This window comes from Bubalus kerabau, chromosome 10 (assembly GCF_029407905.1).
Source record: "Bubalus kerabau isolate K-KA32 ecotype Philippines breed swamp buffalo chromosome 10, PCC_UOA_SB_1v2, whole genome shotgun sequence".
NCBI lineage: Eukaryota > Metazoa > Chordata > Mammalia > Artiodactyla > Bovidae > Bubalus > Bubalus kerabau.
This window is the reverse complement of record NC_073633.1, coordinates 92,421,109-92,446,834: the sequence shown is the minus strand read 5'-3', so window position 1 is coordinate 92,446,834 and position 25,726 is coordinate 92,421,109. Positions and strand designations below refer to the sequence as shown.

The 25,726-nt window shown below is 48.4% G+C and overlaps 2 protein-coding genes across 3 annotated transcripts in view; one reads left to right on the top strand and one right to left on the bottom strand.

The window, feature by feature from the left end:
• Positions 1–11,342, bottom strand: part of IFT43 (intraflagellar transport 43) — a 103,527-nt gene extending 92,185 nt beyond the window's left edge. Inside the window, exons 1-2 of the mRNA XM_055538720.1 lie at positions 11,210–11,342; positions 8,321–8,413 (exon numbers count right to left, since the gene is read on the bottom strand). Coding sequence (XP_055394695.1) covers positions 8,321–8,413; positions 11,210–11,263 — 147 coding nt within the window. The 5' untranslated portion in view covers positions 11,264–11,342. The remainder of the gene's footprint in view (positions 1–8,320; positions 8,414–11,209) is intronic.
• The window catches only part of TGFB3 (transforming growth factor beta 3), a 33,340-nt gene continuing 15,496 nt past the window's right edge, over positions 7,883–25,726 (top strand). The window contains exons 1-2 of one of the 2 annotated variants that reach the window (XM_055538718.1): positions 7,883–8,486; positions 17,019–17,848. In XM_055538718.1, the coding sequence (XP_055394693.1) occupies positions 17,371–17,848 (478 nt within the window). In that variant the 5' untranslated portion in view covers positions 7,883–8,486; positions 17,019–17,370. Of the gene's footprint in view, positions 8,487–16,636; positions 17,849–25,726 lie in introns of both variants that reach the window. The other variant, XM_055538717.1, reaches the window with a different exon arrangement.

Here is a 25,726-nt window from a genome sequence, read left to right as displayed (position 1 = left end):
GAAGCTAAGCTACAAACTGGTCTAGACCCAGCTGAGAAATACTCATCGAGAAAATAGGCAAGGGAATCCCCTGGCAGTCCAGTGGTTAGGACTCTGTGTTCTCACTGCTGAGGGCCCACATTCAATCCCTGGTTGGGGAACTAAAATCTCACAGGCCTCACCAGGCAGCCAAAAAAAAAAAAAAAAATCCCCCCAAACAAAAAACAGGCCAGTCCTGAGAGGTTCTGCCACAAGATTCCTCTTCCCCAACCTCAGTGTACGGCAGTGTCACTTCCCAGGAGAAAGTGTCCAGGTCTTTTCTTGAGGTTGAGTAGGTGCAGTATCATTTGAACTGACGCACGGTGAAATTCAGGCACAGAAATCCAGTTTAATGCCCAGGACTGCTCTCCCAGACTAAGTTATTCACTACAGATGTGGAGATGCTTATCAGGGAGCCGGTTAAAGTGTCCACAGTTGTAACACCAACGTGAGCTGCTAACTGAACCATGCATCTAGTGATGTAAGCCTGATTGGTGACAAGTGGCACACACACACACACACACACACACACACACACACACGACGGGTGCAGTCATAAACCTTCTAAGTACTTACAACTTCTTGAGAGGTGCCTGTGTGCAGGGACCTTTATGTGCATTACCTAATCCAACAGGACTCTATAGTCAACTCCGAGCTAGTAAAACTACTGGAAGAGCTCATCTTTCTGGTTCATCAGTATGATTAGACAGGTAAATTCTTCCAAATTTTTTAAAAATTTATATGGTTGGCTGCAGTCCCTGGGGTCACTAGACTCGGACATGACTGAGCGACTTCCCTTTCACTTTTCACTTTCATGCATTGGAGAAGGAAATGGCAACCCACTCCAGTGTTCTTGCCTGGAGAATCCCAGGGACGGGGGAGCCTGGTGGGCTGCCGTCTATGGGGTCGCACAGAGTCGGACACGACTGAAGCAACTTAGCAGTAGCAGCAGCAACAAGCAACTAAAGAGACCCTTCCTCTTCTTTCAGAGAGGGAGGAAGAGTCTAATTACCTGGGCTGAGTCACAGGTACTCTACAGGTAGAAAATCCTAAACGGTTACAGATAAAACAGGAAGAAGGGAAAGATGGAGAAGGGACAACACTGGCAAGTGCATCGAGTATCTCGGATCTTCGGGGCGTACAGATTTTCTCTGAACTCTATACAACCCCAAATTAGAAAACTGGAGAGGAATGTGGATTATTTTTTCTTTTTTTGGCTACTAAAAATAATTCTTTCCTTTTATACCCAAGCCTAGGAGAAAAAAATCTTTGCATACATCTTTTTTTAATTGATATGTCATAAATTGCCTACTCAGTGATTCCTCTTCTCCCTAACCCCCCAAACCCCAATGTGATGGGTATGGCAATGTGCCCAGCTGAAAAACTCCTTTGAAATTTAAAGTGGTTTTAAGACCTAGTTCTGACCGATGACATGTAACTAGGAAAGTCTACTTGGTGAAGTTTCTGGCTATCGCTTTCCTGTCAAGAAGGCACAGAGTTTCTTGGTAGGACCCTGGACTCTTCCCCTCTTCCCTCTCTCCTCACCTAGAATACAGATCAAATCTGTGGGGAATGACCGACTACGATGTGAACAATCACGAGAACGCATTACAAGCTCCAGAGGGCAGAGCAGGCATCCAGAAGGGGCGAGGGCGACACAGGACCCTCCCCCGTGACCGCACCTGCCCTGCCCTGCCCGCCACTGGACTTCTTGCTGTGAGAAAAACCACTCCCGTCTGCTCCAAGCCCTGCGGCTGAGTTTCTGATGCGTGCAGTCACATTTAATACCCATAGATACACAAGGACACCTGAAAAATCAATCCATCCTAAAAGAGCAGGAGTTTTAAACTCAAATGGAAACAGGAGTCAGGCAGATCAGAAGTGAGTAAATCTGACCAGGTGTATTCAAGTAAGAAAGGGTGAGCTGGAGAGGGCAGGCCGTGTGGAAGCAAGCACCTTAATCAGCTTAGGCCAACTGCTGCCAGGGGGAATGCCAGCCTGGTTTCAAAGAGGAGCCCCAAATCTGGATTTTCACATAAAGTTTCCTAATTTACAAAAGATAACACCCAAGTTTAAAAAATGCTTAACCCTGTCCGGATCAAAGTAGACTTGACTATAGGCTAAGATTAGCCTGAAGGCCACCAGCTTTCAACCTCGGTAGAGAGGGTTAAGGCACAATAATAGAATACCCAAGCTCTGGAGAGATAATAATATAATGAGCACTTATGTGTCAGACTGGGTTAAGGGCTTACTTTACATATGCTTATCTTGTTTTTTCTTTCTGGCCATCCTATTCAATCCCAAAGAAAGGCGATGCCAAAGAATGTTCAAACTACCACATAATTGCACTCATTTCACATGCTAGCAAGTCAAGTCGGACTCTTTGTGGCCCCATGGACTGTAGTCCTTGGAATTCTCCAGGCCAGAATACTGGAGTTGGTAGCCTATCTCTTCTCCAGCGGATCTTCCCAACCTAGGAACCGAACTGGAGTCTCCTGCATTGCAGGTGGATTCTTTACCAACTGAGCTATCAGGGAAGCCCACATGCTAGCAATGTAATGCTCAAAATCCATCACACTAGGCTTCAGCAACACACGAACCAAGAACTTCCAGATGTTCAAGCAGGATTTAGAAAAGGCAGAGGAACCAGAGATCAAATTGCCAACATCTGTTGGATCACAGAAAAAGCAAGAGAATTCCAAAAAAAATCTCCTGCTTCATTGACTACACTAAAGCCTTTGACTGTGTGGATCACAACAAACTGTGGAAAATTCTTAAAGAGATGGGAATAGCAGACCACCTTATCTGCCTCGTGAGAAACCTGTTTTCAGGTCAAGAATCAACAGTTATAACTGGACATGAAACAACAAACTGGTTAAAAATTGGGAAAGGAGTATGTCAATGCTGTATATTGTCACCTTCCTTATTTAACTTATATGCAGAATACATCATGTGCAATGCGGGGCTGGATAAATCACAAGCTGGAATCAAGATTGCCGGGAGAAATATCAACAATCTCAGATATGCAGATGATACCACCCTAATGGCAGAAAGTGAAGAGGAACTAAAGAGCCTCTTGATGAGGGTGAAAGAGGAGAGTAAAAAAGCTGGCTTAAAACTCAACATTTAAAAAACTAAGATCATGGCATCTGATCCCATCACTTCATGGCAAATAGAAGGGGCAAAAGTGGAATCAGAGACAGATTTTATTTTCTTGGGCTCCAAAATCACTGGGGACGGTGACTGCAGCCACAAAATTAAAACACACTTGCTCCTTGGAAGAAAAGCTATGACAAACCCAGATAGCATATTAAAAAGCAGAGACATCACTTTGCTGACAAAGGTCTGTATAGTCAAAGATATGATTTTTCAAGTAATATACAGATGTGAGAATTGGGCCATAAAGAAGGCTGAGCGCCAAAGAATTGATGCTTTTGAATTATGGTGCTGGAGTAAACTCTTGAGAGTCCCATGCACAGCAAGCAGATCAAACCAGTCAATCCTAAAGGAAATGAACCCTGAATATTCATTGGAAGGACTGATGCTGCAGCTGATGCAAAGAGTCAACTCATTGGAAAAGACCCTAATGCTGGGAAAGGTTGAAGACAGGAGGAAAAGAGGGTGGCAGAGGATGAGATGGTTGGATGGCATCACCGACTCTATGGACATGAGTTTGAGCAAGATCTGAGAGATGGTGAAGGACAGAGAAGCCTGGTGTGCTATAATCCACGGGGTCAAAGAGTCAGACACAACTTGGCGAATGAACGACAACATTTTACCAATGAGGAAACTGAGGTTTGGAAAGGTTAAGAAACTTGCTGAGCCATTGAGCTAACCTGTGGCACAGACAGGATTCCAGCCCATGGCTGTCCGACCCTGAGGCCTGTGTCCTTGTCCACCCTTTGGGAGGAATGCCCACTGCATCTAGAAAGCAAAAAAACCTGCTTCATATTGTTACTCGTCAGCCTGTGGATAAATGAGTAGCAACCCTTGGAAAGACTTCCAGTTCTAAAAGAGACCAGGCTCACATCCTCCTTCTCTGCAGCCCTTCAATAACAAGAGCAAAGCTCTGTCCAAATATTCTTATTCACCACTCACTGAATGAATGAACGTTTGTTCTGTGCCTTTAAGTTTATTAAAGTGCTTTTAAACGCATATCTCACTTAATCCTCACATCAACCTGGTGGTGTTGTTACCACTGTTTGACAGATAATGAAATGGAGGATTAGAGAGCTTAGTGGGTTTGTTCAAGATCCAGGCAATTAGCAGAGTCCAAGCTCGAGCCCTGGTCTTTCTGATGCCAAGCCTGTGTTCCCTCTATTTCAGCAGACCGCTGCCAGACTTCCTGTATGAGTTCCCCGCCTGCCGCCTCACTTTAAAGTCATCATTTGGGATTTCTCATGTGGCCCCGTGTCTAAGACTTCACACTCCCAATGTGAGCCCTGGACAGGGAACTACACCCTGCATGCCCCAGCTGCAAGTTTGCTTGCCATAACTAAAAGATTGCAGCTAAGACCAGGCGCAACAAAATAAATAATATTTTGAAAAATTAATAAAGTAAAAAATCATCATTTGTTTGAACTAATTACTGCTGCTAAGTCACTTCAGTCATGTCCAACTCTGTGCGACCCCATAGACGGCAGCCCACCAGGCTCCCCCATCCCTGGGATTCTCCAGGCAAGAACACTGGAGTGGGTTGCCATTTCCTTCTCCAATGCATGAAAGTGAAAAGTGAAAGTGAAGTCGCTCAGTCGTGTCCGACTCTTAGCGACCCCATGGACTGTAGCCCACCAGGCTCCTCCATCCATGCGATCTTCCAGGCAAGAGTACTGGAGTGGGGTGCCATTGCCTTCTCTGGAACTAATTACTACATGACTCTAAAGTAACTCCAGGACTTCCCTGGTAGTCCAGTGGTTAAGAATCTGCCTGCTAACGCAGGGAACAGGAATTCAATCCCTGCTCTAGGAAGATTCCACATGCCACGGGGCAACTAAGCGCATGGATCACATCTACTGAGCCTACATGTCACAACTACAGAAGCCCGAACGCTCCAGAGACCGTGCTCCGCAACAGGAGAAGCCACCGCAATGAGAAGCCCGCATACTACAGCCAGAGAGCAGCCCCTTGCTCGCTGCAACTAGAGAATGCCCGTGTGCGGCAACAAAGACCCAGTGCAGCCAAAAATAAAATAAAAAATTTTTTTTAAAAAGTAATTGCAGTATGTCTGACAGCCCCCAGGTACCATATTTATGTTTTCATGAATAGCTTCATCCTAGAATATACTCAGTGAGAGGACAAAAATAAATATATCAAGTAATATATTCAGAACTGGAATGTAAATGGGCACACACACAAGTCTTGGAAATCTAATTTTAGAAAGAATCAGTCAAAAAGTCCCACACAGCACAGTGTGCATCTGGCCTGAGGGAGGCTGCCCACACTGCTTTAAACCTCAAGTAACTCAGGGAGAGAAGGAATCCCGGAATTCTTACTGGCATTTTGCTGTCAGAGGCACCAGGTAGGTAAAGAACAGAATGACTTTTCATCATGTTCTCCCCGAAAAAATACTAAGGCCCAGAGGTTTTTTTTTGTTTGTTTGTTTTTTAAAGAGTACATGGCTCAGTGGAAATAAGTAGGTATTTCAAAAAGGCTGACATGCTGATAGGTGCATTATTCTGGAGTTAGGTGCTCACAGCCCTGACTCTCACCTGAGCTCAGGGGAAGGGAAGTGGGTAAACCTGCCTAGTGACCCCAGCCTGGAAGCTGATCCGGGGTGGGGGCCACAAAGGACTTCAAGGCCATCAGGACATCTCGGCCCATCTTGGGCTCACTCACCTCACCACTTAAGGTGGCTATAACCTCCTTCACAATGAGGTTGGCTTGTAATTAGCCTTCGTGACTGCCAGTGAGCATGCAAATGTAAGTTCCATTACTGTATGGGATTTGTCTTTTATTCACTGAAATATGCCAAGCCCCTAAAACAGTGCCTGGCACACAGTAAGCATCAATAAATACTTGTTAAATAAATTAATTAATGATCTGGGTGTGGGATGGATCTTCCCTGGCCCACAGGCTGAAGTGGCCAAAGCCCAAGAACAGACGTCCATTACCCTGGTCACTGGCTGGCTCATCTTCTCTTCACAGACATACACCACTGCAGTTCAAGCTCCTTGAGATCCAGGGTTGGGTCTGGTATCTCTTCTTTCACTGTCTCCCCTCCACTGTACCCCTTTCACTATGCCTCCAATGTGCCACTACGCTACCCCAACCCTGTAACACTCTTCTTCAGCTTCCAAGGGCCCTCATCACACACTATGAACTTCACCCCACTCACCCTCTGCATGCCTGCTCTGTGCCAGGCACTGTGATAAACAAAGGATAGGGACTTCCTTGGCGGTCCAGTGGTGACTGGATTCTGCGACTCCACTGCAGGAGGCACAGGTTCGATCCCTGGTCTGGGAACTAAAATCCCAAATGCCAATGCAGCATGGCCAAAAAAAAAAAAAAAAAATTGTTTTTTTTTTTTTTAAACACCCCTCGCCTTCCAAAAGGGAACATCTTCTGAGGGAGCCAAGAACATAAACAATTAGAATACAATACAGTGGGTTGGCCAAAACGTTCATTTGAGTTTTTCCATGCATTCTTATGGAAAAATCTGAATGAACTTTCTGGCTGATCTAATAAGCTCTACAAAGGAGGCACTATGGTCAAAGTCATAAACTGACAACCCTCAGGCCTAATAGAGCCCATATAGTGATTTAATTTTTATAATTAGTCACTGATCTCTAAAAATGTGTTGCTTTTACATAAAATTTCAGACTGCCAGAGTCTCTTGGAAAATCAGAAGAGCTGGCAGTACAGGACCTATATTCTCCAGACATCAGCGGCTGTGACCAGGAAGTGGTTACTCCAAGTGTGGTTACCTGTGGCCTCCACAGTCCCTCCCCGACCTCTCCCTACTGACTTCAGACCATGAGGCCAAGGGTCGGCCGCCAGTTCTTCTGTGTTGGCATGGTTGTTATCTGGGGTCACCTGGGTGGCTCAGTGGTATAGAATTTGCCTGCCAATGTAGGAGAGGCTGGTTCAATCCCTGGGTTGAGAACATCCCTTGGAGAAGGAAATGGCAATCCACTTCAGTATTCTTACCTGGGAAATGCCACAGACAGAAAAGCCTGGTGGGCTACAGTCCGTGGGACTGCAAAGAGTTGGACACAATCTAGCAACTAAACAACAACAAACAATTGTTATCTGAGAGGGAAACTGCTTCTCTGTACCCGTATTTCTATAATCAGTGAGAAAATAGAAGAGAAACTGAAAGGCCCATGTGGAGTGCTTGAAAGCATGGTAGAGCACTTATTTCTGATGAAAGTGAAGGATATTCCTACTTCTGTGATATGTAAGTCAAGTGTGTCTGTCTTGTCCGCAGCATGCTGTGCTCACCTACCTACCCGGTCCATCAGGCCTCCCAGCAGAGCTGCCCTCATAAACCCACTGTAGGCTAAGAGCTGGGCAACTGAGTAGCCATGTTGCCTGTTGCCCAGAAACTCACTCTCTAGTGGGCCAGACACATAAACAGAAAACGAGAGCCTGAAACAGGTACTATGGCAATTGAGAAGTACGAGCCCTAAGTCAGCCTGGAGAAGTGAGGAAAAGCTGACAGTGAGAATTACCCTGAAGCCAGCTCTAGAAAAGGGCAGAAGTTTCTTCACACAGGGCAGAGGAGGGTGAAAAGAAGTCCTGAGTAAACTGCCAAAAATAGTGCTCTGGCATCAAAAGCATTGCTCATCAAGATTACCCACCCTCCGCGGAGAAGCTGGATAAATTCCCACGATTCCAGGCCACTTGGAAAAGCTTCCAAGAAAGCAAGGCCAGTACCAGTACGGGTTCCCTTCCCGCCTGAAAACTGTAGAAAGCGCAGATCACCACTGAGAACAAAACGTCTACTTGTGTAATTCAACTTTACGTCACCAGCATGCCTCACTGGCTTTTATCTGGCAGGAATAAAAACCCGGATTTTGGCTGGATTTTGAAAGCTCCCAGTCCCTTGCTTCAGTTAACGTACAAAACTTCTTCACTGGGAATATAAAGCAATGCAGAGAAACTACTCTGGCATCAAAAGAAAACAGCTACTCTTTCATTTCTTGCTAATAGGACAAAGGCTGGGGAAGGGAATTCCCAAATCAATATAGGAGGAAGGCTGACATTAAAGAAAAAGAAAATAATAATAATAATATGAAAGGCCAAATCCTTGCTCACTGAGTAACTGCCAACTGTTAAGAGCTGAAAACTTTTTAGCACCCACCTCTGCAGTCAGAGTCGAAGAGGAATTCTTGCCACTGAGATGATTCTCGGCTTGGGTGGACTCCTGTTGAGCTCGGCGCCCCATCTTGGCCCCCTGTAAGGAGAGATGAGGGGTGCTGCTGACTCAAACGTCTCTGAGCCACTATGAGGAAGACAATTCTGCCAAGGTAAGCAAGGACTGGGTTTCTGATGACATGGGGTGGATGGGATTTGAACAACTTGAACATACTTAGAAAATGCTCCAAACCCTTCAAACAAAGTGCCCGAAGTCAGTTCTATATGGTAGGATAGGAAATTCATGCGCTGATCACAATGTTTTCTTTTAATGGCCATAGAACTATTCTACCCAAAGAAATGCAACTAGAACTTCCTCTAGAATGGACAGGGAGCTCATGCCACAGCTCAGGCAGAGTATGGTCAAGGCTCCCATGTCCCGATGTGGGATTTCAGGAGGGCCTAATTTCAAAGCTGCAGCTTGGCATGAAACTAGTTATCAAAAAGGCGTTTGGTGGGGGAAGAAATTCCATGGAAACTGAAACCAGAGAAATACAGATAGCATTTCCTTTGATGTATATGCTAATTGGATTTGTACTTACAGACATTAAAGGAAAGCTCTTACAAGAATTTTTTGAGACATCAGCTTTGGGAATCAGAACACTTAAAATTCTGAGTCATCAAAGGAACCATTTGCAGGTGTTTCCCAAAGCCCTCCTAGGGTGGAGGGCTCCATCTATGTCTCCAATGCCTCCCAGCACATACAAACATTATTTGGGCAGACTGGAGGGTGTTGAAATGTTTATATTTTTCTTTTTTTGCTCTTTAAAAAAAAAACAGCATTACTGTAAGCATTTTTAGATCTCATCTGATGTAGCTTCATTTGATTTCACAATAATAGGGACTGGGACTGAGGCCATTTTACAAATGATGTAATTGAGACCCAGGAAAGCAATAAAGTGGCAGATAAACATAAGAGCAAAATCTTCTGCCTTCAAATTCTGAAGGCTTTTTCTGTGCCCTGCTGGAATTTCAGTTCTAAGATGTTCTAAGAACTGACTGCATCAATAAATTGAGAGAAGTTACATGAGAGCTGCATAAAAACCCTTATGTAGTGTTTACACATGAAATTCTAATCAATCATTTAGATTTCAGGAATGACAGAAACAATATTTTGGACAATAAGCAGCTCATTTTCTTCCCAAGGTAGACAATTCTACTCCTTCACCTGTGGCTGCCCTTTTCCATGTATGATCACATTGGGTATCTGAATATGGCATATTACACGGAGTGATTGTGGTCAAACAAAACTTCAAGGATCTTGTCTCAACTGTTTATAGATGGTTTCTCTTGTATATTTGGCAAGGATTTTAAGGTTTTAAACTTTTGGAAGACCCTGTATAAATCCATAGGAATGACTGGTAGGGAAACTACATTACTACCTGGTTTTATATATTTTAAATGTATGGTCTCTTTATTGCCCATCTTCCTCCACTGAAACATAAGCCCCATGAGGGCAGGGGCTTAGTCTTTCTTTTCACTGTTATATTTCTAACACCTAGGACAATCAATGCCTGATACACAGAAGGAGCTCAGTAAATATTTGTTGAAAGAATAAATGAATAACTACACTCATTTTCTCCCGGTACTAAAAAATACACATATCAAGAAAGGCCTGATGACATAATATTCTCCTTGGTCAGTCAAGCAACCTGCTTCTTTCTAGAACAATTTGCTCCCATTCCTCATATCTCCTCTCTAGCAATTTGGAGGCTATCTGATGCTATTAGGGCACTTCAAGACATGTAGAGATTCCACAGCAGAAACTAAAGACTTGTGGGCCAATCTTTTAGTGACTCTGATCTTCAGTAATTTTAAAGGTAAAAAGGCTTGGTGAGGCCGTGATGGAATTAAGACACACACACACTGAACTTGGGTCTTGAATCTAGCTCAGTTATCTATATATATACGTGCTAAGCCGCTTCAGTTGTGTCAGACTCATTGAGACCCTATAGACTGTAGCCATTCAGGCTCCTCTCTCCATGGGATTCTCCAGGCAAGAATTCTGGAGTGGGTTGCCATGCCCTCCTCCGGGGGATCTTCCCGACACCGGGCTATAACCTTGGGTAAATCACGACCTCAGAAGCAACAGCCGCTAACCTCTTCTAATAACTCAGCATATGCCAGTTACTGTGTTAATGCTTTCCAGGCACATCTCATTTCATCTTCACCTCCTTGAAGGAGACATAAATCTCCATTCTAGAGATAAGGAAATCGATGCAACCCATGCAACAGCTTTACACTCCCTCTGACCTCTGGGCTCCCCATCTCGCCTCCGACCACGCCCTCGATCTTTAAAAATGAGGTAACGCCCACCTCCCCTGGGGATGAGTTGAAAGAAAGGCCCTCCCTAACTCCTTTCCCTCTTTCCACTCTGAAAACAGTACGTTTTTTACTTCAACTCCTGGCATGGCATGGCCAAGGGGAAAAGCTCTAGCATGAGTGCAAGTGACCTCGCCAGGGCCCCTCCAGTCACTCTCAGATCTATCTGTCCATCCTTGGGAAGTTGGCAAGTTGGAGCTCCAGAAAGCGGAGAGAAACTGGGAAATTTCCCACCGTTCTCACAGGCCGGCAGGGAAAGGATCTGTTTTCCAGTCTTTGAGAAGTTTAAAGAAAGCAAACCCTAGGCCAGCATTGGAGCTCACCGCTGCCCCAGGGGCGGAGCGAGGGAGGCCGCCTCCTCGCCGGCCTCACCCCCGCAAGGCTCAGAGCCTGCTGGCTCCTGGCGCCAGGGACAGGCTGGACCGAGGCGGCTCAGGAAAGCCAGGGCCGGCGGGGTCGCCCCTCCCCACCCGCTAATTTTTGGCCCCGATCCCCGCCCCGAGTCGGTCCTCACGGAGGTGGCCGGGCCGCGACGCCGCTCCTCGCCTAGGTCCAGCAAGTCCTCCATCTCTGAGGCTGCCTGACGTAACTTCCTGGAAACCCAGACGCTCAGTCGCGTCCCTGACGACGGCTCCGCCCTTTCACTCCAGGACTTAAAGGGTCCGCTTCAGTGTTTCCTGGAGTGTATGTGCCATCCTCAAATTTAAACCAAATCTTTCCTAAACCTACCTTTTCTGACATTTGGAAGGAATCTCCACATATTAAATCCTGATGAGGGTGCTCCTGTGGGACAGTGAAAAGTTTTAGTCTTTAGAAACTGCCTACCTCTGTTCAGTTCAGTCACTCAGTCATGTCCTACTCTTTGCAACCCCATGGACTGCACAGCACACCAGGCCTCCCTGTTCATCACCAACTCCCAGAGTTTACTCAGACTCATGTCCACTGAGTCGGTGATTCCATCCAACCATCTCATCCTCTGTCATCCCCTTCTCCTCCCGCCTTCAATCTTTCCCAGCATCAGGACCTACATCTGTGTAGATCTGTTCAAATAGGTAAGTTGTAAAGTGCAAAGCACTATTATTAATAGTAGTAACTATTCTCATCCTTTTCATGTGTATAGCTCTTGTCAATGTACAGAGGAACTTCACAGTTATTAGTGCATGGAAAATGCATAACAACTTTGTAGGAGACAAGATAAGTTATACTGTCTCCATTGGATGGACACCCTGAGCGTCAGGTGCTAATAAATGGTTTACGATGAAAAGTGCAATATACGTAATTTCTGCCTTCAAGAAGTTGACAGAGCAGTTGAACCAACACATCAAATATAACTTTCAAAAGTACAAATAGCCCCTCCAAGCCCCCATGAAGTGAACAAAAGTAGTATTTCTATCCAACAATTAAGACAGTGAGGTGCAGAACAGTACCTTGAGGAAAATCACCTGAGTATTAAGCAGCAGAGCCACATGCTTTTCTGACACCAGGTCTTACTGGTGTTTTTCTCTGGCGTGTATTGAGACTGACTGGGTGCCAGCTAGTCTCCTGGGCCAGTAGTGGAAGATGGTCCCCAAATTCCTAGCCTAATGGGACTATCAAGTCTTCATTGACTCTACATGTAAGGTTCCCTACGTCAATAACACCGACCAATCCTTGGTACTGGGGACTCCCAGCTGGGACCCCAGAACTTGAGTTCATGGCCCTGAAAGTGAAGTGTCCCCAGCATCATCCTAGGGGTAAGGCTTTAGATGGCTTCTCAAAAGCAAAGACGTGTAAGAGGGATTACCAACCCTAAAACTGGAATGTAGGATTTCTTCAATCCCTAATAAATGACTAGGTCCAACCATTTATCCACACGTTTACTGGGTAGGGCTATGTGCCAGCATGCCCGTGACAACAACAGTGCTGCCTGGATGTCAGAAGAGTTGAAACCTCGTCCTAGCTCGGCGGATACTACCTGTGTAGCCCTGCAGAACTTTCTCAGCTTCCTCCCTTGTAGTGACTCTTAGAGATTACCCCTAAAACCTTTTACTCATGAGTTCTGATTCTCAGTGAGAGTAATACCCTGTTAGATTTTAACCTGAATAAACATTCACTGCCAAAGATCTAAGATGGATGAAATATAGGCTCCAGTGAAGCCCTTGTTCCCTTCTTCCTTGGTGCCAGATGAGGAAGAAGGGATTAATCTTAGGATTTTCCCATTTCTTTTAATTGCTGTCAAACAGTAATCAATATGGAGGCTGCAAATAATAAAGAGCTTTATTGAGGGGGTAGGGCTCTGAAAATTGCAATTCGGGAGACACAGATTCTGGTAAAATCAAGAGTGTTCCAGGAAAGAGGAAGGGAAAGGAGATTATAAAGGCAAAGGCCATGATGCTGTTCTCTGATGCTAGAAAGGAAATATTTGTCTTTAAGGAATCAAGAGTTGTTTTAGAGTAAGGGTCTGATGCAAAGTACCGATTCATTGGAAAAGACCCTGATGCTGGGAAAGATTGAGGGCAGGAGGAAAAGGGGCCAACAGAGGTTGAGATGGCTGGATGGCATCACCGACTCAATAGACATGAGTTTGAGCAAGCTCCAGGAGATAGTGAAGGATAGGGAAGCCTGGTGTGCTGTAGTCCATGGGGTCGCAAAGAGTCGGACAGAACTGAGCAACCAAAAAACAACTGATAAGTAAACAGGCTGTCACAAGTTATTATAAGATAGGGGTCTGATAAGTATCTTGAATTTCTGGCAGATCTTCTGGATGCCTTCATTAGGACAGTGAGTGGACAGAAGGTTAGGTTTTACTCAGGCTGACACTTGCATAATTCATACTTCCTTAATGGCCTTCTGGTTCCATTTTAGAGAGCTCTTTTAGCAATACCGACTCCATTTCTATTTTCTTTCCACTTTTTATAGCCACACCACCACCACCACCACCACCACCAGTTTCCAAACCTTCACTCCCACTTCTTCCCCAAATTCCTGAAAGCAAAAGATGCTCACTCTGGGCAGAAAGAAGCCCTGGAATAGTGGCTTCCAAACCTTGCTGAGCACCTGAACCACCAGTGAAGTGTGTTGAAAATACACGTGTCAGAGCCCTGCCCTGTGGACTCTGATTGGTAGAGGTGGTATCCAGAAGGATATAACTTTAATAATTTTCCCTCCCATTTTGCAAGTATTTACTTAAAGGTCTCAGTAAGGCCTTCTCTGATTTTAAATTGCAACAGCCCCTTAACCTGGGCACTCTGTCTTCTCTGGTTTATTTTCCACCATGGCACTTACCTTTTATCACACCACATTATTTACATATGTTAAATCAGTTATTGCCTTCCCCATGGTCCTACCTCCACTTCTAGAATGTAAAGTCCTTAAGGGAATGATTTGGTTGGTTTTGTTCACTGCTGCCTCCACAGAGCCTAGAACAGTGCCTGGCATATAGTAAGTGTCAAAAATATTTTTCAAGTGATAGCTGAATTCCAGAGGAAATAGAGCATAATATTTAAGTGCACTGGTGGAGGGCATGGCAGCCCACTCCAGTATTCTTGCCTGGAGAATCCCCATAGACAGAGGAGCCTGGTGGACTACAGTCCACGGGGTCACAAGGAGTTGGAAAGGACTGAGCGACTAAGCACAGCACATTTAAGTGAATAGATGCTGGCAATAGACTTCCTGTGTCCCAATCTCAGTGTTGACTCCCCCTGATTATATGAACTAAAAGTAATTCAAACGCAAGTTACTTTAACCTTTTTACACCTGCTGCTGCGGCTGCTAAGTTGCTTCAGTCGTGTCCGAGTCTGTGCAACCCCATAGACGGCAGCCCATCTGGCTCCCCCGTCCCTGGGATTCTCCAGGCAAGAACACTGGAGTGGGTTGCCATTTCCTTCTCCAATGCATGAAAGTGAAAAGTGAAAGTGAAGTCGCTCAGTCGTGTCCGACTCTTCACGACCCCATGGACTGCAGCCTACCAGGCTCCTCCGTCCATGGGATTTTCCAGGCAAGAGTACTGGAGTGGGGTGCCATACACCTAGGATCCCTCATTTCTTATGCAAATAAAAATAATGTCTTCCCAAACCAGAGAGCCCGTGTTAAATATCACCTCCACCACTCACAAGCAGTGAAGCCTCTTAAACAGGTCTGTGTCTTCATTTCCTCAACTTAAGCTGATCAACCACAGCCCTGGGGATGCAGAGAACGTTCTTTCCGTTAATGTCCTAGGATCCAGGGTCAGGAAGGCTGGGGCGAAGTGGGATGGGGTGGCGGGGAGCAGCACCGATTTCCTGGAAAGCTATCAATTCGGAGATTATCCCGTGTCGGGGCGGGGTGGGGTGGTCGGGGGTGAGCGGGCAGTGGGGTGGAAAGGGCGCGGGCATTGTGGTTTGCCCTCCCGAAACTTTTGGTGAGAAAAGACCTAGAAACTTAGGCTGAGAGAAGGAACGAAGGCGGAGGAAAAAAAACCAAAAAAACCCTCCCCTCACCCATCTGGGAAATGGGCTCGGGCCAACTGCTGACTCCGCGCTGGCTGGCGCAGCTCCCCGCGGAACCCTCGGCCGGGGAGGGAGGCCGCGCACATCTGGAGGACATTTCTGCGAGAGCGACGGCGGAGCGGGGCTCGGGGAAGGGAGAGGTGCCCGTGTGCGCACGTGGGGCCCGGAGAGAGAGAGAGAGAGGCTGTTCCCCAGGGCACCCCGTCTTGTTTCTCCTCGCCCTCTTTCGAGCCCTTCTCCCGAGGTTCCCGGCATCACACACCTCCCCAACCACCCCCGCAGACTCCCCTCAACCAGCCCCTAACCACCCCCCCCACCAGCCCTCTCTTCAGCTGCCCCCGCCCTCCAGCTCCCCCCGCACCACCCTCCCGCAGCCCTCCAGCTCCTCCCTCCCCCTCCCGCCTCAAGCTCCCTCCCATCCAGCCTCCCCGCATCCAGCCTCCCCTCATCCAGCCCTCCAGACCTTCGCGGCTCCGACCCACCGAGCCTCTGTCACTGGCGGTCTCGCCTCGCCAGGGGGCACCCTCGGTCTGCCGGAAAACGCCACCCCTTTTTCAAGGCCCCTGGAGCATCTCCAAGCTTCCGGGAGCCACCCGACTCCACAGTCTTGTCAATGAAGAGTCGGGGCCAGGATAGCTGCGGGGCTGAACCCAACTCCAATCCCGCTCCGAGGCCGGGCGTCAACCTCTCCCACCCCAGCCCCGAGGGGTGGGCACGGCGGCCGTGCCCAGGCCCATGCCCAGGGTCCTGCCAGGCCGGGGGACGGGGGACTGGGGTAGGGGGGAGCGTCTAGGAGGGAGCAAGAGACCCGCCGAGGAGAGGACCGACTGACAGCTGGCGAGAGGGCGAAGGAGTTGGGGGAGAAGGAGGGGAGGGGATTCATCGGCCGTAACTTTCCAGAAAAACAGTCAACGTGTAGCCGGAGTGACTCCAAGGGGCGGGGGGGTAGGGGGGAGGAGAGAAAAAGTTCAGTTACCACGTCGATCGAGAGGGACTCGCAAAGTATTTTTCAAATGGGCTCGGCTTTTCCTGTGCCTGTTTAAAACATTAAAATCGTGCAGCAAAGGAGCCTGCGTGGTGCTCGGGTCCCTCCCCCCACCCACTCCACTCTCCACCTCTCTTCGCCCCCTCCTCGCCGCTCACCACCCACCCCCGCCCCCCGCCCCGGGGCCAGAAACGTCATGGGAGGGAGGTATAAAATTTCAGCAGGGAGAAATAGAGAAAGCAGTGTGTGTGCATGTGAGTGTGTGCGAGAGAGAGAGGGGGAGAGGAGCTTGAGCGAGAGGGAGAGGCAGAGAGAAGCTGGAGGGAGAGAAAGGGAGGGAATCCGAAAGCCAAGTCCAAGGGCATGAGCAAGAGAGGCGAGAGATAGGGGAAGAAGCCTGAGAAAGAAGGAATAACAGCTTTCCGGAGGAGGCGTGCAGTGAACTGGCTTCTATTTTATTTGTCTTTTCTTTTTTTTTATTTTTTTAAAGAGAATCAGGGAACAGAAGCAGAGGCCGAGGGAGAAGACGAGGTGCTGGTGACCTGGGCGTCCAAGTGGATTAACTGGGGATGCTCTCCAGGGGCTGTACCCCCTCTGCCTTCCAATTGCAAACATAAGCCCACATCCCAGCCAATGAAGATGAGAGGCAGCGTGAACAAAGTCATTTAGAAAGCCCCCCCGAGGAAGTGTAAACAAAAGAGAAAGCATGAATGGTGTGCCTGAGAGACAAGTGTGTGTTGCGCTGCGCCCCACCTTGAGCTGGGCCAGCAGCCGCCTAGCCCTGCCTCTCCCCACCTACTCACTGGTGATTTTTATTTTTTAATAATTTTTTTCTCTTTTCTTTTCCATCCTCTTTTCTTACTCTCCTTCAGGGCAAGGCAAGGATTTTGATTTGGGGACCCAGCCATGGTCCTTCTGCTCCTTCTTTAAAATTACCCACTTTCTCCCCATCGCCAAGCGGCGTTTGGCAATATCAGATATCCGCTCTATTTATTTTTACCTAAGGAAAAACTCCAGCTCCCTTCCCACTCCCAGCTGCCTTGCCACCCCTCCCAGCCCTCTGCTTTGCCCTCCACCTGGCCTGCTAGAAGTCAGAGCCCAGCAGAACCTGTTTAGACACATGGAGAAGAAACCCAGAGCTTCACGGCACACAGTCGGCTTCTTCGCGCTCAGGGTTGCCAGCGCTTCCTGGAAGTCCTGAAGCTCTCGCAGTGCAGTGAGTTCATGCACCTTCTTGCCAAGCCTCAGTCTTCGGGATCTAGGGAGGCCGCCTGGTTTTCCTCCCTCCTTCTGCACGACTGCCGGGGTCTCCTCCTGCCAGGCCTTGCGGCCTTTCTCCCCGGCCCCCGCCTGAAGATGCACTTGCAGAGGGCTCTGGTGGTCCTGGCCCTGCTGAACTTTGCCACGGTCAGCCTCTCCATGTCCACTTGCACCACCTTGGACTTCAACCACATCAAGAGGAAGCGGGTGGAAGCCATTAGGGGACAGATCTTGAGCAAACTCAGGCTCACCAGTCCCCCCGATCCATCCGGGTTGGCCAGTGTCCCCATCCAGGTCCTGGATCTTTACAACAGCACCCGAGAGCTACTGGAGGAGGTGCACGGGGAGAGGGGAGACGTCTGCACGCAAGCAAACACCGAGTCGGAGTATTATGCCAAAGAAATCTATAAATTCGACATGATCCAGGGGCTGGAGGAGCACAGTAAGTCCAGATTCCCTGCTGGGGGTGTCTGCTCTGGAGGGTCTGAGCTGGGGTGGGGAGCTCCACAGAGGACGGGGGTTGCCTAGCGATGACCACAGGGCAGGGTGCCCCAGCTATGCCCCGCACCAGGGACTGGGGGACACACGAGGTGCAATGCGCAGTTGGGGCTGGGTGGGTGAGGAGGGGGAGACAGAGCCATTCTGCTCAGAGCCCAGTGCCGCTGGGAGGCCAGGAGCCCTGGAGTTGAGCGGCATAGCGGAACTCACATCACATCGCTGAGGGATTTTAATTTGGAGTGACACTGTCCCGTTTTTGTGCTGTGGCACGTGTGGTCAGACAGGTAACTGGAAGCGCGCGGAGCTGTAGAGGGGCAGGGCTGGGCGCTCTTCTAAGAGAGCCCACACGGTTCCAAGAGGCTGGAAACCTTGGTCTCCTCCCTGCTGTATACACCTCATTGTGACACGTCTCACGTTCCATTTTTCCAGTTCTGGGAAAGAAGCGTATACCTGCCCCCAGTTCATGTCTTGTCCAGCTTCTTGAAGCCCAAGCAAGAGGCAGCCTCTGATTGCTTAGGCCCTTGGTCCACGCCACGCATGCGACCACGTGAGCTGTGTGCGTGGGGGGAGGGGGGACACACCTATGTTCACACGGCTGTGTGCTTGACAGCGATGCATCGTCCGGTTTTGTCCCATAGACGGACTCGTGTGCACAACATGGGCATCCTCCGGGCCCGTGGACGTGGGGGAAAGCGAGGATGTGGCTCCGGACATGTAGATGGCTGCTGGCAGCCCTTTTGTGTCTGCGTGTCAGGGGAAGAGAGGGTGGGAGGTGTGGCCGTGGGTGCACAGGGCACATGTGTCTGGGAGCGTGTCTTCCCAGGAGGCTCCTGTCTGTGCCGAGAAGCCGGGAGGCTTCTGGGTGAGCCGTCTGTGTGTGTTTGTACACGTGTGGAAGTCATGTGTGTTTACTGAACGGGGATTTAAAAAACCTCAATACAAGAGAGAGAGATTTGGCAGATGCTGAGAAACTGACAGCCCGGGAAGGAGGAATGTGAGCCCGCTCACAGGCCTGGGGGCTCTGGAGCAGCTCTGTTTGCTTTTCCTACCAGCAGGTGTCCTCGACGGCCAGGCTACCTCGAGGTAGCCGAGGCTCACCTGGGAGGGGGCCATGTCGGGAGTGGGGGTGGGAGAGTGGGATGGTGCCGGCCAGGTGAGGGTGGTCCGCTGGGGCACCTGGATAGAAAGAAGGAGGAGTGGGCAGCCCAGGGGTGCACCAGCTCTGGAGGAAGGTGTGGAAGGCCTCGCTGGGAGCTTGCCCATGCCAGGCCCAGGAGCCTGTGGTTACTGGCGAGGGGCTCCCACTCCGGTTTCCTGTGGCTGCCTTGGGAGGTAGCTCCCGTGTGGGGCAGAGGCCGGAGAAGGAGGTGCTCCCTGCCCGGGGTCCTCCAGGCCGGGCTGACTCCTGGTCTCCCAGGGCCTTGTGGTTCCCAGCAGTACCAGCAGCTGAATGCCTGGATAAACCCCCAGCACCCTGGGCACCCACAAAGGCAGGAGGTGGTGGCCAAACGTGGGAGGAGGGTAGAAAGCTGAGACCTGCAGGAGAGGTGTGAGGAAAGTCCAGGGCAGGAGGGAAGGACTGGGACCTTAAGGATCCGGGTCAGGAGGAGGAGTCCCAGGGAGGAGGAATTCTGAGTCACCCGGGCCCTCCCAGCCTGGAATCCCAAGCTGAGAACGAATGAGCCAGAGAGACGCAAGGGCACACAGGTGCCAGTGGATGTGTGTGCAAAGACTCAGAGCACAATTAGTGGACAGCCCTGGGATCCTCCAGGACAGGGCGGCACGGATGCTGGGCAGCTCTGGGCTGCAGCAGCAGGACTTTCCTTGAAACTGTAGTAGGTGAGGGTGGCCCTGGCCCTGGGGCCACGGAGCTGTGATCAGGCCGCGAGGAAACCTGGTACAGTGAGCAGGAGACTACTTGGGATATCATGGAGGATCTGGGGCCCCATGGGACCCGAGTGATGCCAGCAAGGCTTGCAGGTGCAAACAGGAAGCAGGCCCAGACTGTGCAGCTGGTGGAGGTGACACAGAGGCTGAGTAGACGCAGGCCCGGCCCGCCCTGCAGCTGGTCAGGTGCTGAGCCAGCCCCAGAGAGGCAGACGCGCAACGCACGCTAATTATAAAGAAGGCAGTGGGCAGATGCAAACGTCTAACAGATGCCGAGAGGGAGCAGAGCCACCCTCCAAGGCCTGGGGAGAGGGAAGCGTGTCTAGAACTCACGAGGGTGGGCTGGGGTCTGAGTGCCAGAGCCCTGGCTGCTGGACGGATGGGATTCCATCCCTTCCACATCTCATCATTCTCAGCCCCTTCGGGTACCCAGTGGGACAGGCTCTCAGAGGAAAGTGGCAGCAGGAGTTGGGGCAAGCAGACAGAGGTACCTGGAGGGCAAAGTGGAAGAAGGAGTAACCACCAGAGGCACAGAAAGGGCACCAAGGTGAGAGCAAAGAGGATAAGACCGTTCTCTGGCTCTGCCTGTCAGATGGGTACCTTGATTTCCCTATTTTTCAGATGAGAAGACTATAATGTGCCTCAGTTAAGTGCTACAACCCTAAAGAACCAGGGCTGTAACCTAGACATTTTGTCTACAGAATGCATGCTGTTAAGCACTAATGCAAACTGTAAAAATACATATAAAGTCCTACCTTTAACCTTTAGGCTCCAAGAGAAGTTTGGTTTATAATATGAACGAATTGGGCTTCCCTGGAGGCTCAGACAGTAAAGAATCTGCCTGCAAGGCAGGAGACCCAGGTTCCATCCCTGGGTCGGGAAGATCCTCAGAAAAGGAAATGGCAACCCACTCCAGTATTCTTGCCTGGGAAATCCCATGGACAGAGGAGCCTGGTGGGCTACAGTCCATGGATCACAAAGAGTTGGACATAATTGAGTGACTAACACACACACACACACACACACACACAAATGAATGAATCACATTTTGGACCAAGCAAGTAGGCATAGGAACCTGTAACCCTGGTGACACATTGCATAGAGGGATCACTGGGTGTTTTCTTTCTTAGCTCTGCCTATTTTTATGACTGGGAGATTCATATAGCCACAGACATTCTCCTGGAAGCGTTTTCTTTATCTGCTGAAGAATCCCAAGCAGGTTAAGCAGCTACACTGTGTGGAAGTGAGCAAATCACCTCTCTGACCCTCAGTTTCCTCATCAGTAAAGTTAACCTCTAAACTCCCTTCCAGCTGAAACAGTTCTATTGGGTTGGCCAAAAATTTCATTCAGCTATTTCCAGAAGATGTTACAGATGAACTTTTGGCCTACCCAATATATATACGTCTGGGATGATTCAGCAGATCTCTGCTGGGGAGTGAAGACAAGACTCTTATATATATTTTATTCCTTTATAATTCCCCAGGATTTTGCTATGGGAGGTGGGTGGAGGCTTTCTCTGACCCACGTGGTAGGGATCCACACATCTTTTTCAGTTCTTTTGTCATCCTTGTTATCAAGATTTACCAGTGTAGGTGTTGTTTTAACTTCTGGCTTGTAATTATCTGTGTCTGGCAAGAGACTCTTGTTTTTATCCAAGGTCTGGCGTTGAGACAACCAGCCAAACCAGAATTCACGAGCAAAGAGAGAACTTGATATTTTAGCATCTCTTTTCTGGATGCTACTTTTAGATCATGTTCATTCTGAAAATTAAAAGATATTTCCTATTGAAAGAACCCATTTGTTCTAAGTGCCAGTGCCCTTGGCACGCTAGGTCAGTGTTTCTCTAAGTGTGGACCAGAGGTTAGGTAAATGTGAAAAATGTCCATTCCCAGGCCCCAATCCACCCTTACAGAGTCAGAGTCTCTGGGAGAGGGGGACAGTGTCATCTTGGAGAATCTGTATTTTTAACACACTCCTTATTGATTTGTAAGTGCACTGATGCTTAAGACTCAATGAAAGAGGACAAGACCCTTCCTTAGAGGGGCTGCAAACACAAGTGCCTACAGAAGCCAGGCAGCTGATGCAGATAATCTGGAGGAAAAGCTGCAGCACAGGGACCACAACAAACTTCACAGGACACTTGGCCTCAGGGTCACAGAGAGAACAGACTGTATAGAGGAGGCTGGTGGGAGAGGGGCCTGGAAAATCCCATGAAAAGATGGGACCTACTGCTCAGCTCCTGCAGATTTTTGAATTTGGCAATGTGGGTCCAATTCGACTAGATCTTAACTGCTTCCCAGAAGAGCAGAAAATCTGAATCTTTCCGTGAAATTTCCCAGTTTTTAACCTGCTGCTGCTAAGTCGCTTCAGTCGTGTCCGACTCTGTGCGACCCCATGGACTGCAGCCTACCAGGCTTCTCCGTCCATGGGATTCTCCAGGCAAGAACACTGGAGTGGGTTGCCATTTCCTTCTCCAAGTTTTTAACCTACCTGGGCTTAAAACATTTGTGGCTTCTAATTCAAAATTTTATAAAATGATGCATTGGCCAAACAGTATTTTAATGGGTTAACATTTAAAGGGTAAATCCTTAAAGTTGTGGTTTATCAAACTTGCAGGGCATCTGGATGCCACAGTACCCTTTGCAGAGCACTATAAACCATGGTTCTCAATCCTGACTACATCTTAGGATCATCTGGAAGTCTTTTTTTTAAAAAAAAAGAAGCTCTGGACCCACCCTCACTCCAACGAGGTCATCAGAATCTCTGAAGAGCAGGTCCAGGCATCATCTGTTTTTAAAACTCTCCAGGTGATTCTCGGGAACAGCTGGGGTGGAGGAACACCGCCACACTGATGTATGTGGTCCCATCATTGGAGCTGGCAGCAGTTTTACTGGCAGAAATGATGGACACCGCAGAGGCACATCTAGGAGCCCAGGTGTCTGAAACATTAAAAAAAATAAAATGCACGGTCTAAACATGGTCAGCTGTTTCCAGGCTTTTCCATGAATACTCTGCATGAATATTCTTTGTTTATTTTTCTTTCCCTATAGCAAAAAAGGAGAAAATGGCACCCATTAATACATATACTGTGTGTGCAATGGAAAAAGTTGGTCATAATTTAATTTGTCAAGGTGGACCCCCTCATCCAGCTTTCAATAATACTAGTGTTCTGCAGAAGCAGGGCTTAATCACCAAACCGACTGGGAACTGGCTTTTGTCTGAGGCTTAAGTTGGTACTCTAGGCCCATTTCATGGAATCCTGCTACGCTTTGTTGGTGAAACCATCCCTCCAGTAGATGATCTCTGAGGTGCCCTCGAACTTCCAGATTCTCTGTTTCAGTAAATGAGGTTAGAAGACCTGGGTTCAAATCCACCTCTGCCACCTACTAGCTGAATGATTTTTTTAAAAATCTTTATTTATTTGTTGATTTTTGGCCATACTGGGGCTTCGTTGCTGTGCGGGGTTTTCTCTAGTTGCAATGAGTGTGGGCTGCTCTCTCGTGTTGGTGTGCGGGCTTGTCTCAGAGCACAGGCTCTGGAGTGCATGGGTTTCAGTAGTTGTAGCGCGTGGGCTCAGGAGTTGCGGTGCTTGGGCTCTGCAGCGCAGGCTCAGGCTTTGTTGCTCCAAGGCATAGGTCTTTCCAAACCGGGGATCGAACCCGTGTCTCCTGAATTGGCAGGCGGATTCTATACCACTGGGTCACCAGGGAAGCCCTCAGCTGAGTGATCTTGAAAAAGTGATTTAACCTTCCTGATGTTCATGCTTCTCTTTTTAAAATGGTAAATTTTACTTATTCTCCTCAAGGATCATTAGAGGGTCAGGTGAGTTAATAGACGTTCTATGAAATGTAAGAGAGTGTTATTACATTTTATTTATTTATACTCTGGCTCATTCCATGAAATATTTAAGGCATTGTTAGTATTCAGTGGATTTAATGGTCAAGGAGATTGTGTTTACATTTTATTTTCTCTCCCACTAATGATTGTGTCTGAGCTTTGCTTGCTAGTGTCAGTTTGCATGTGTCAACTAATTTATGTGTCACCCTGGCCAAGACCCCTCTGGGCATGAATTTCTTCATCTGAAGTGGGTTGTACTAGATCAGCCATCCCCAGCCTTTTTGGCACCAGGGACCAGTTTCATGGAAGATGATTTTTCCACGGACAGGGAGTGATGGGAGTGAGGTGGAGCTCAGGCAGTAATGGGAGTGATGGGGAGCGGCAGTAAAAACAGATGAAACTTCACTAGCTCACCCTGCTGCTCACCACCTGCTGTGAAGCCCGGTTCCTAGTTCCCTGAGGAACTAGAGGACCCCTAACATTCCTTCTGAGTCTTTTAGAAATCTGTAGATCCTAAGGAGTTAAAAATGACCTTTCCCACTTCCTTGAAATCTCCCTGAAATTCCCACCAAGAGGAGTCTATCTTGGGGAACAGTAACTGATGGATGAACTGGAAGAAACAAAGAAAGAGAGGTGACTAGGGTGTCCTGAAGATCCTCTTGGCTTCTCATTCCCCCATCTCCTGGCTCCCCACTGTTTTGTCCCCACTCTGACTCACCTCACTGGCTCAGGCTATCTTGTTTCTCTTTTCCTTTTTATAGCAATGTGCACACTGTGCTGAGATACCTTTTATCGCCTCTTGCAACAGTTACTGGAGGTACTAGTCTTGTTGCTTTGCTGTTCAGTCGCTCAGTTGTGTCCCACTCTGCAACCCCATGGACTACAGACCGCCAGGCTTCCCTGTCCTTTACCATCTCCTGGAGTTTGCTTAAACTCATGTCCATTGAGTCGGTGATGCCATCCAACCAATCTCATCCTTTGTCATCCCCTTCTCTTCCCGCCTTCAGTCTTTCCCAGCATCAGGGTCTTTTCAGATGAGTCAGCTCTTCACATCAAGTGGCCAAAGGATTGGAGTTTCAGCTTCAGCATCAGTCCTTCCGATGAATATTCAGGACTGATTTCCTTTAGGATGGACTGGTTGGATCTCCTTGCTGTCTAAGGGACTCTCAAGAGTCTTCTCCAGCACCACAGTTCGAAAGCATCAATTCTTCAGTGCTTAGCCTTCTTTATGGTCCAACACTCACATCTGTGAGGAGCTTACTTATATCCAGGGGATTACAGACTTTCAAACTCAAAAACTGAACTGCCATCATGATCCCTCTTTCTGGTTCTATCTGAAATGGTTTAGGGGAATCGTTGGCAGTGTTCATTCTTTCAGAGCCAGTTATTAATCAGGGCTTCATTAACTGGCATTCACACATTTGTTTTCCCAACATCTGTTCCATTAATTTTCTAAGAGCCAGTGTCAGACCCACCAGATGGCAGTTTCCAGAAACACTCACTCATCCTTTCCTAAAGCTCAGTAGCACGTGTGCTTGTGTCCAGGCCTCTGATCCTCCCGCCCTGTCCATGACTTCCTAAACCACCCCTGGGGTGATTATGGGCTTGTTCCAGCCATGTTCATTATGTGTGGAATCTGGGTCTCTGAGCTTGAATTTCAAGTTCTGGCTGTTGTTACCCTTTGTGTAGAAAGTGTTTCTCTGGGGTGTTAATGCTGCTCAGACCTTGGGGTTGTAAAGAAAAGGCAGGATCTTTTTGTCTCCCTTGTCTTGCTCTGATAGGAGTGGGAAAGAGCATGTGCTGTCTTCTATCTGTGGACAGAGGTGCAGGAGCCAGCAGGGTGCAGAGGCTGGCATAGCGTGTGCAGTCAGGGAAAATAATCCTTAGCAGCCAATGGTGATGGACCCGCTTTCACGCAATGAAGAAGCATCTGGGGGTCTGCCAGGCTCTAGATATGGGCTCTTTGCCACTCCTGTGCTATCTTGTTAGAGCTAAAGTGTCACTTTCCATGACTCCCTACTGTTCATGATATAAAATCAACCCCTTGGTCTGACATTTCAGCCTCCCCGCAGGTAGATCCCAATCGACTGTCTTGAC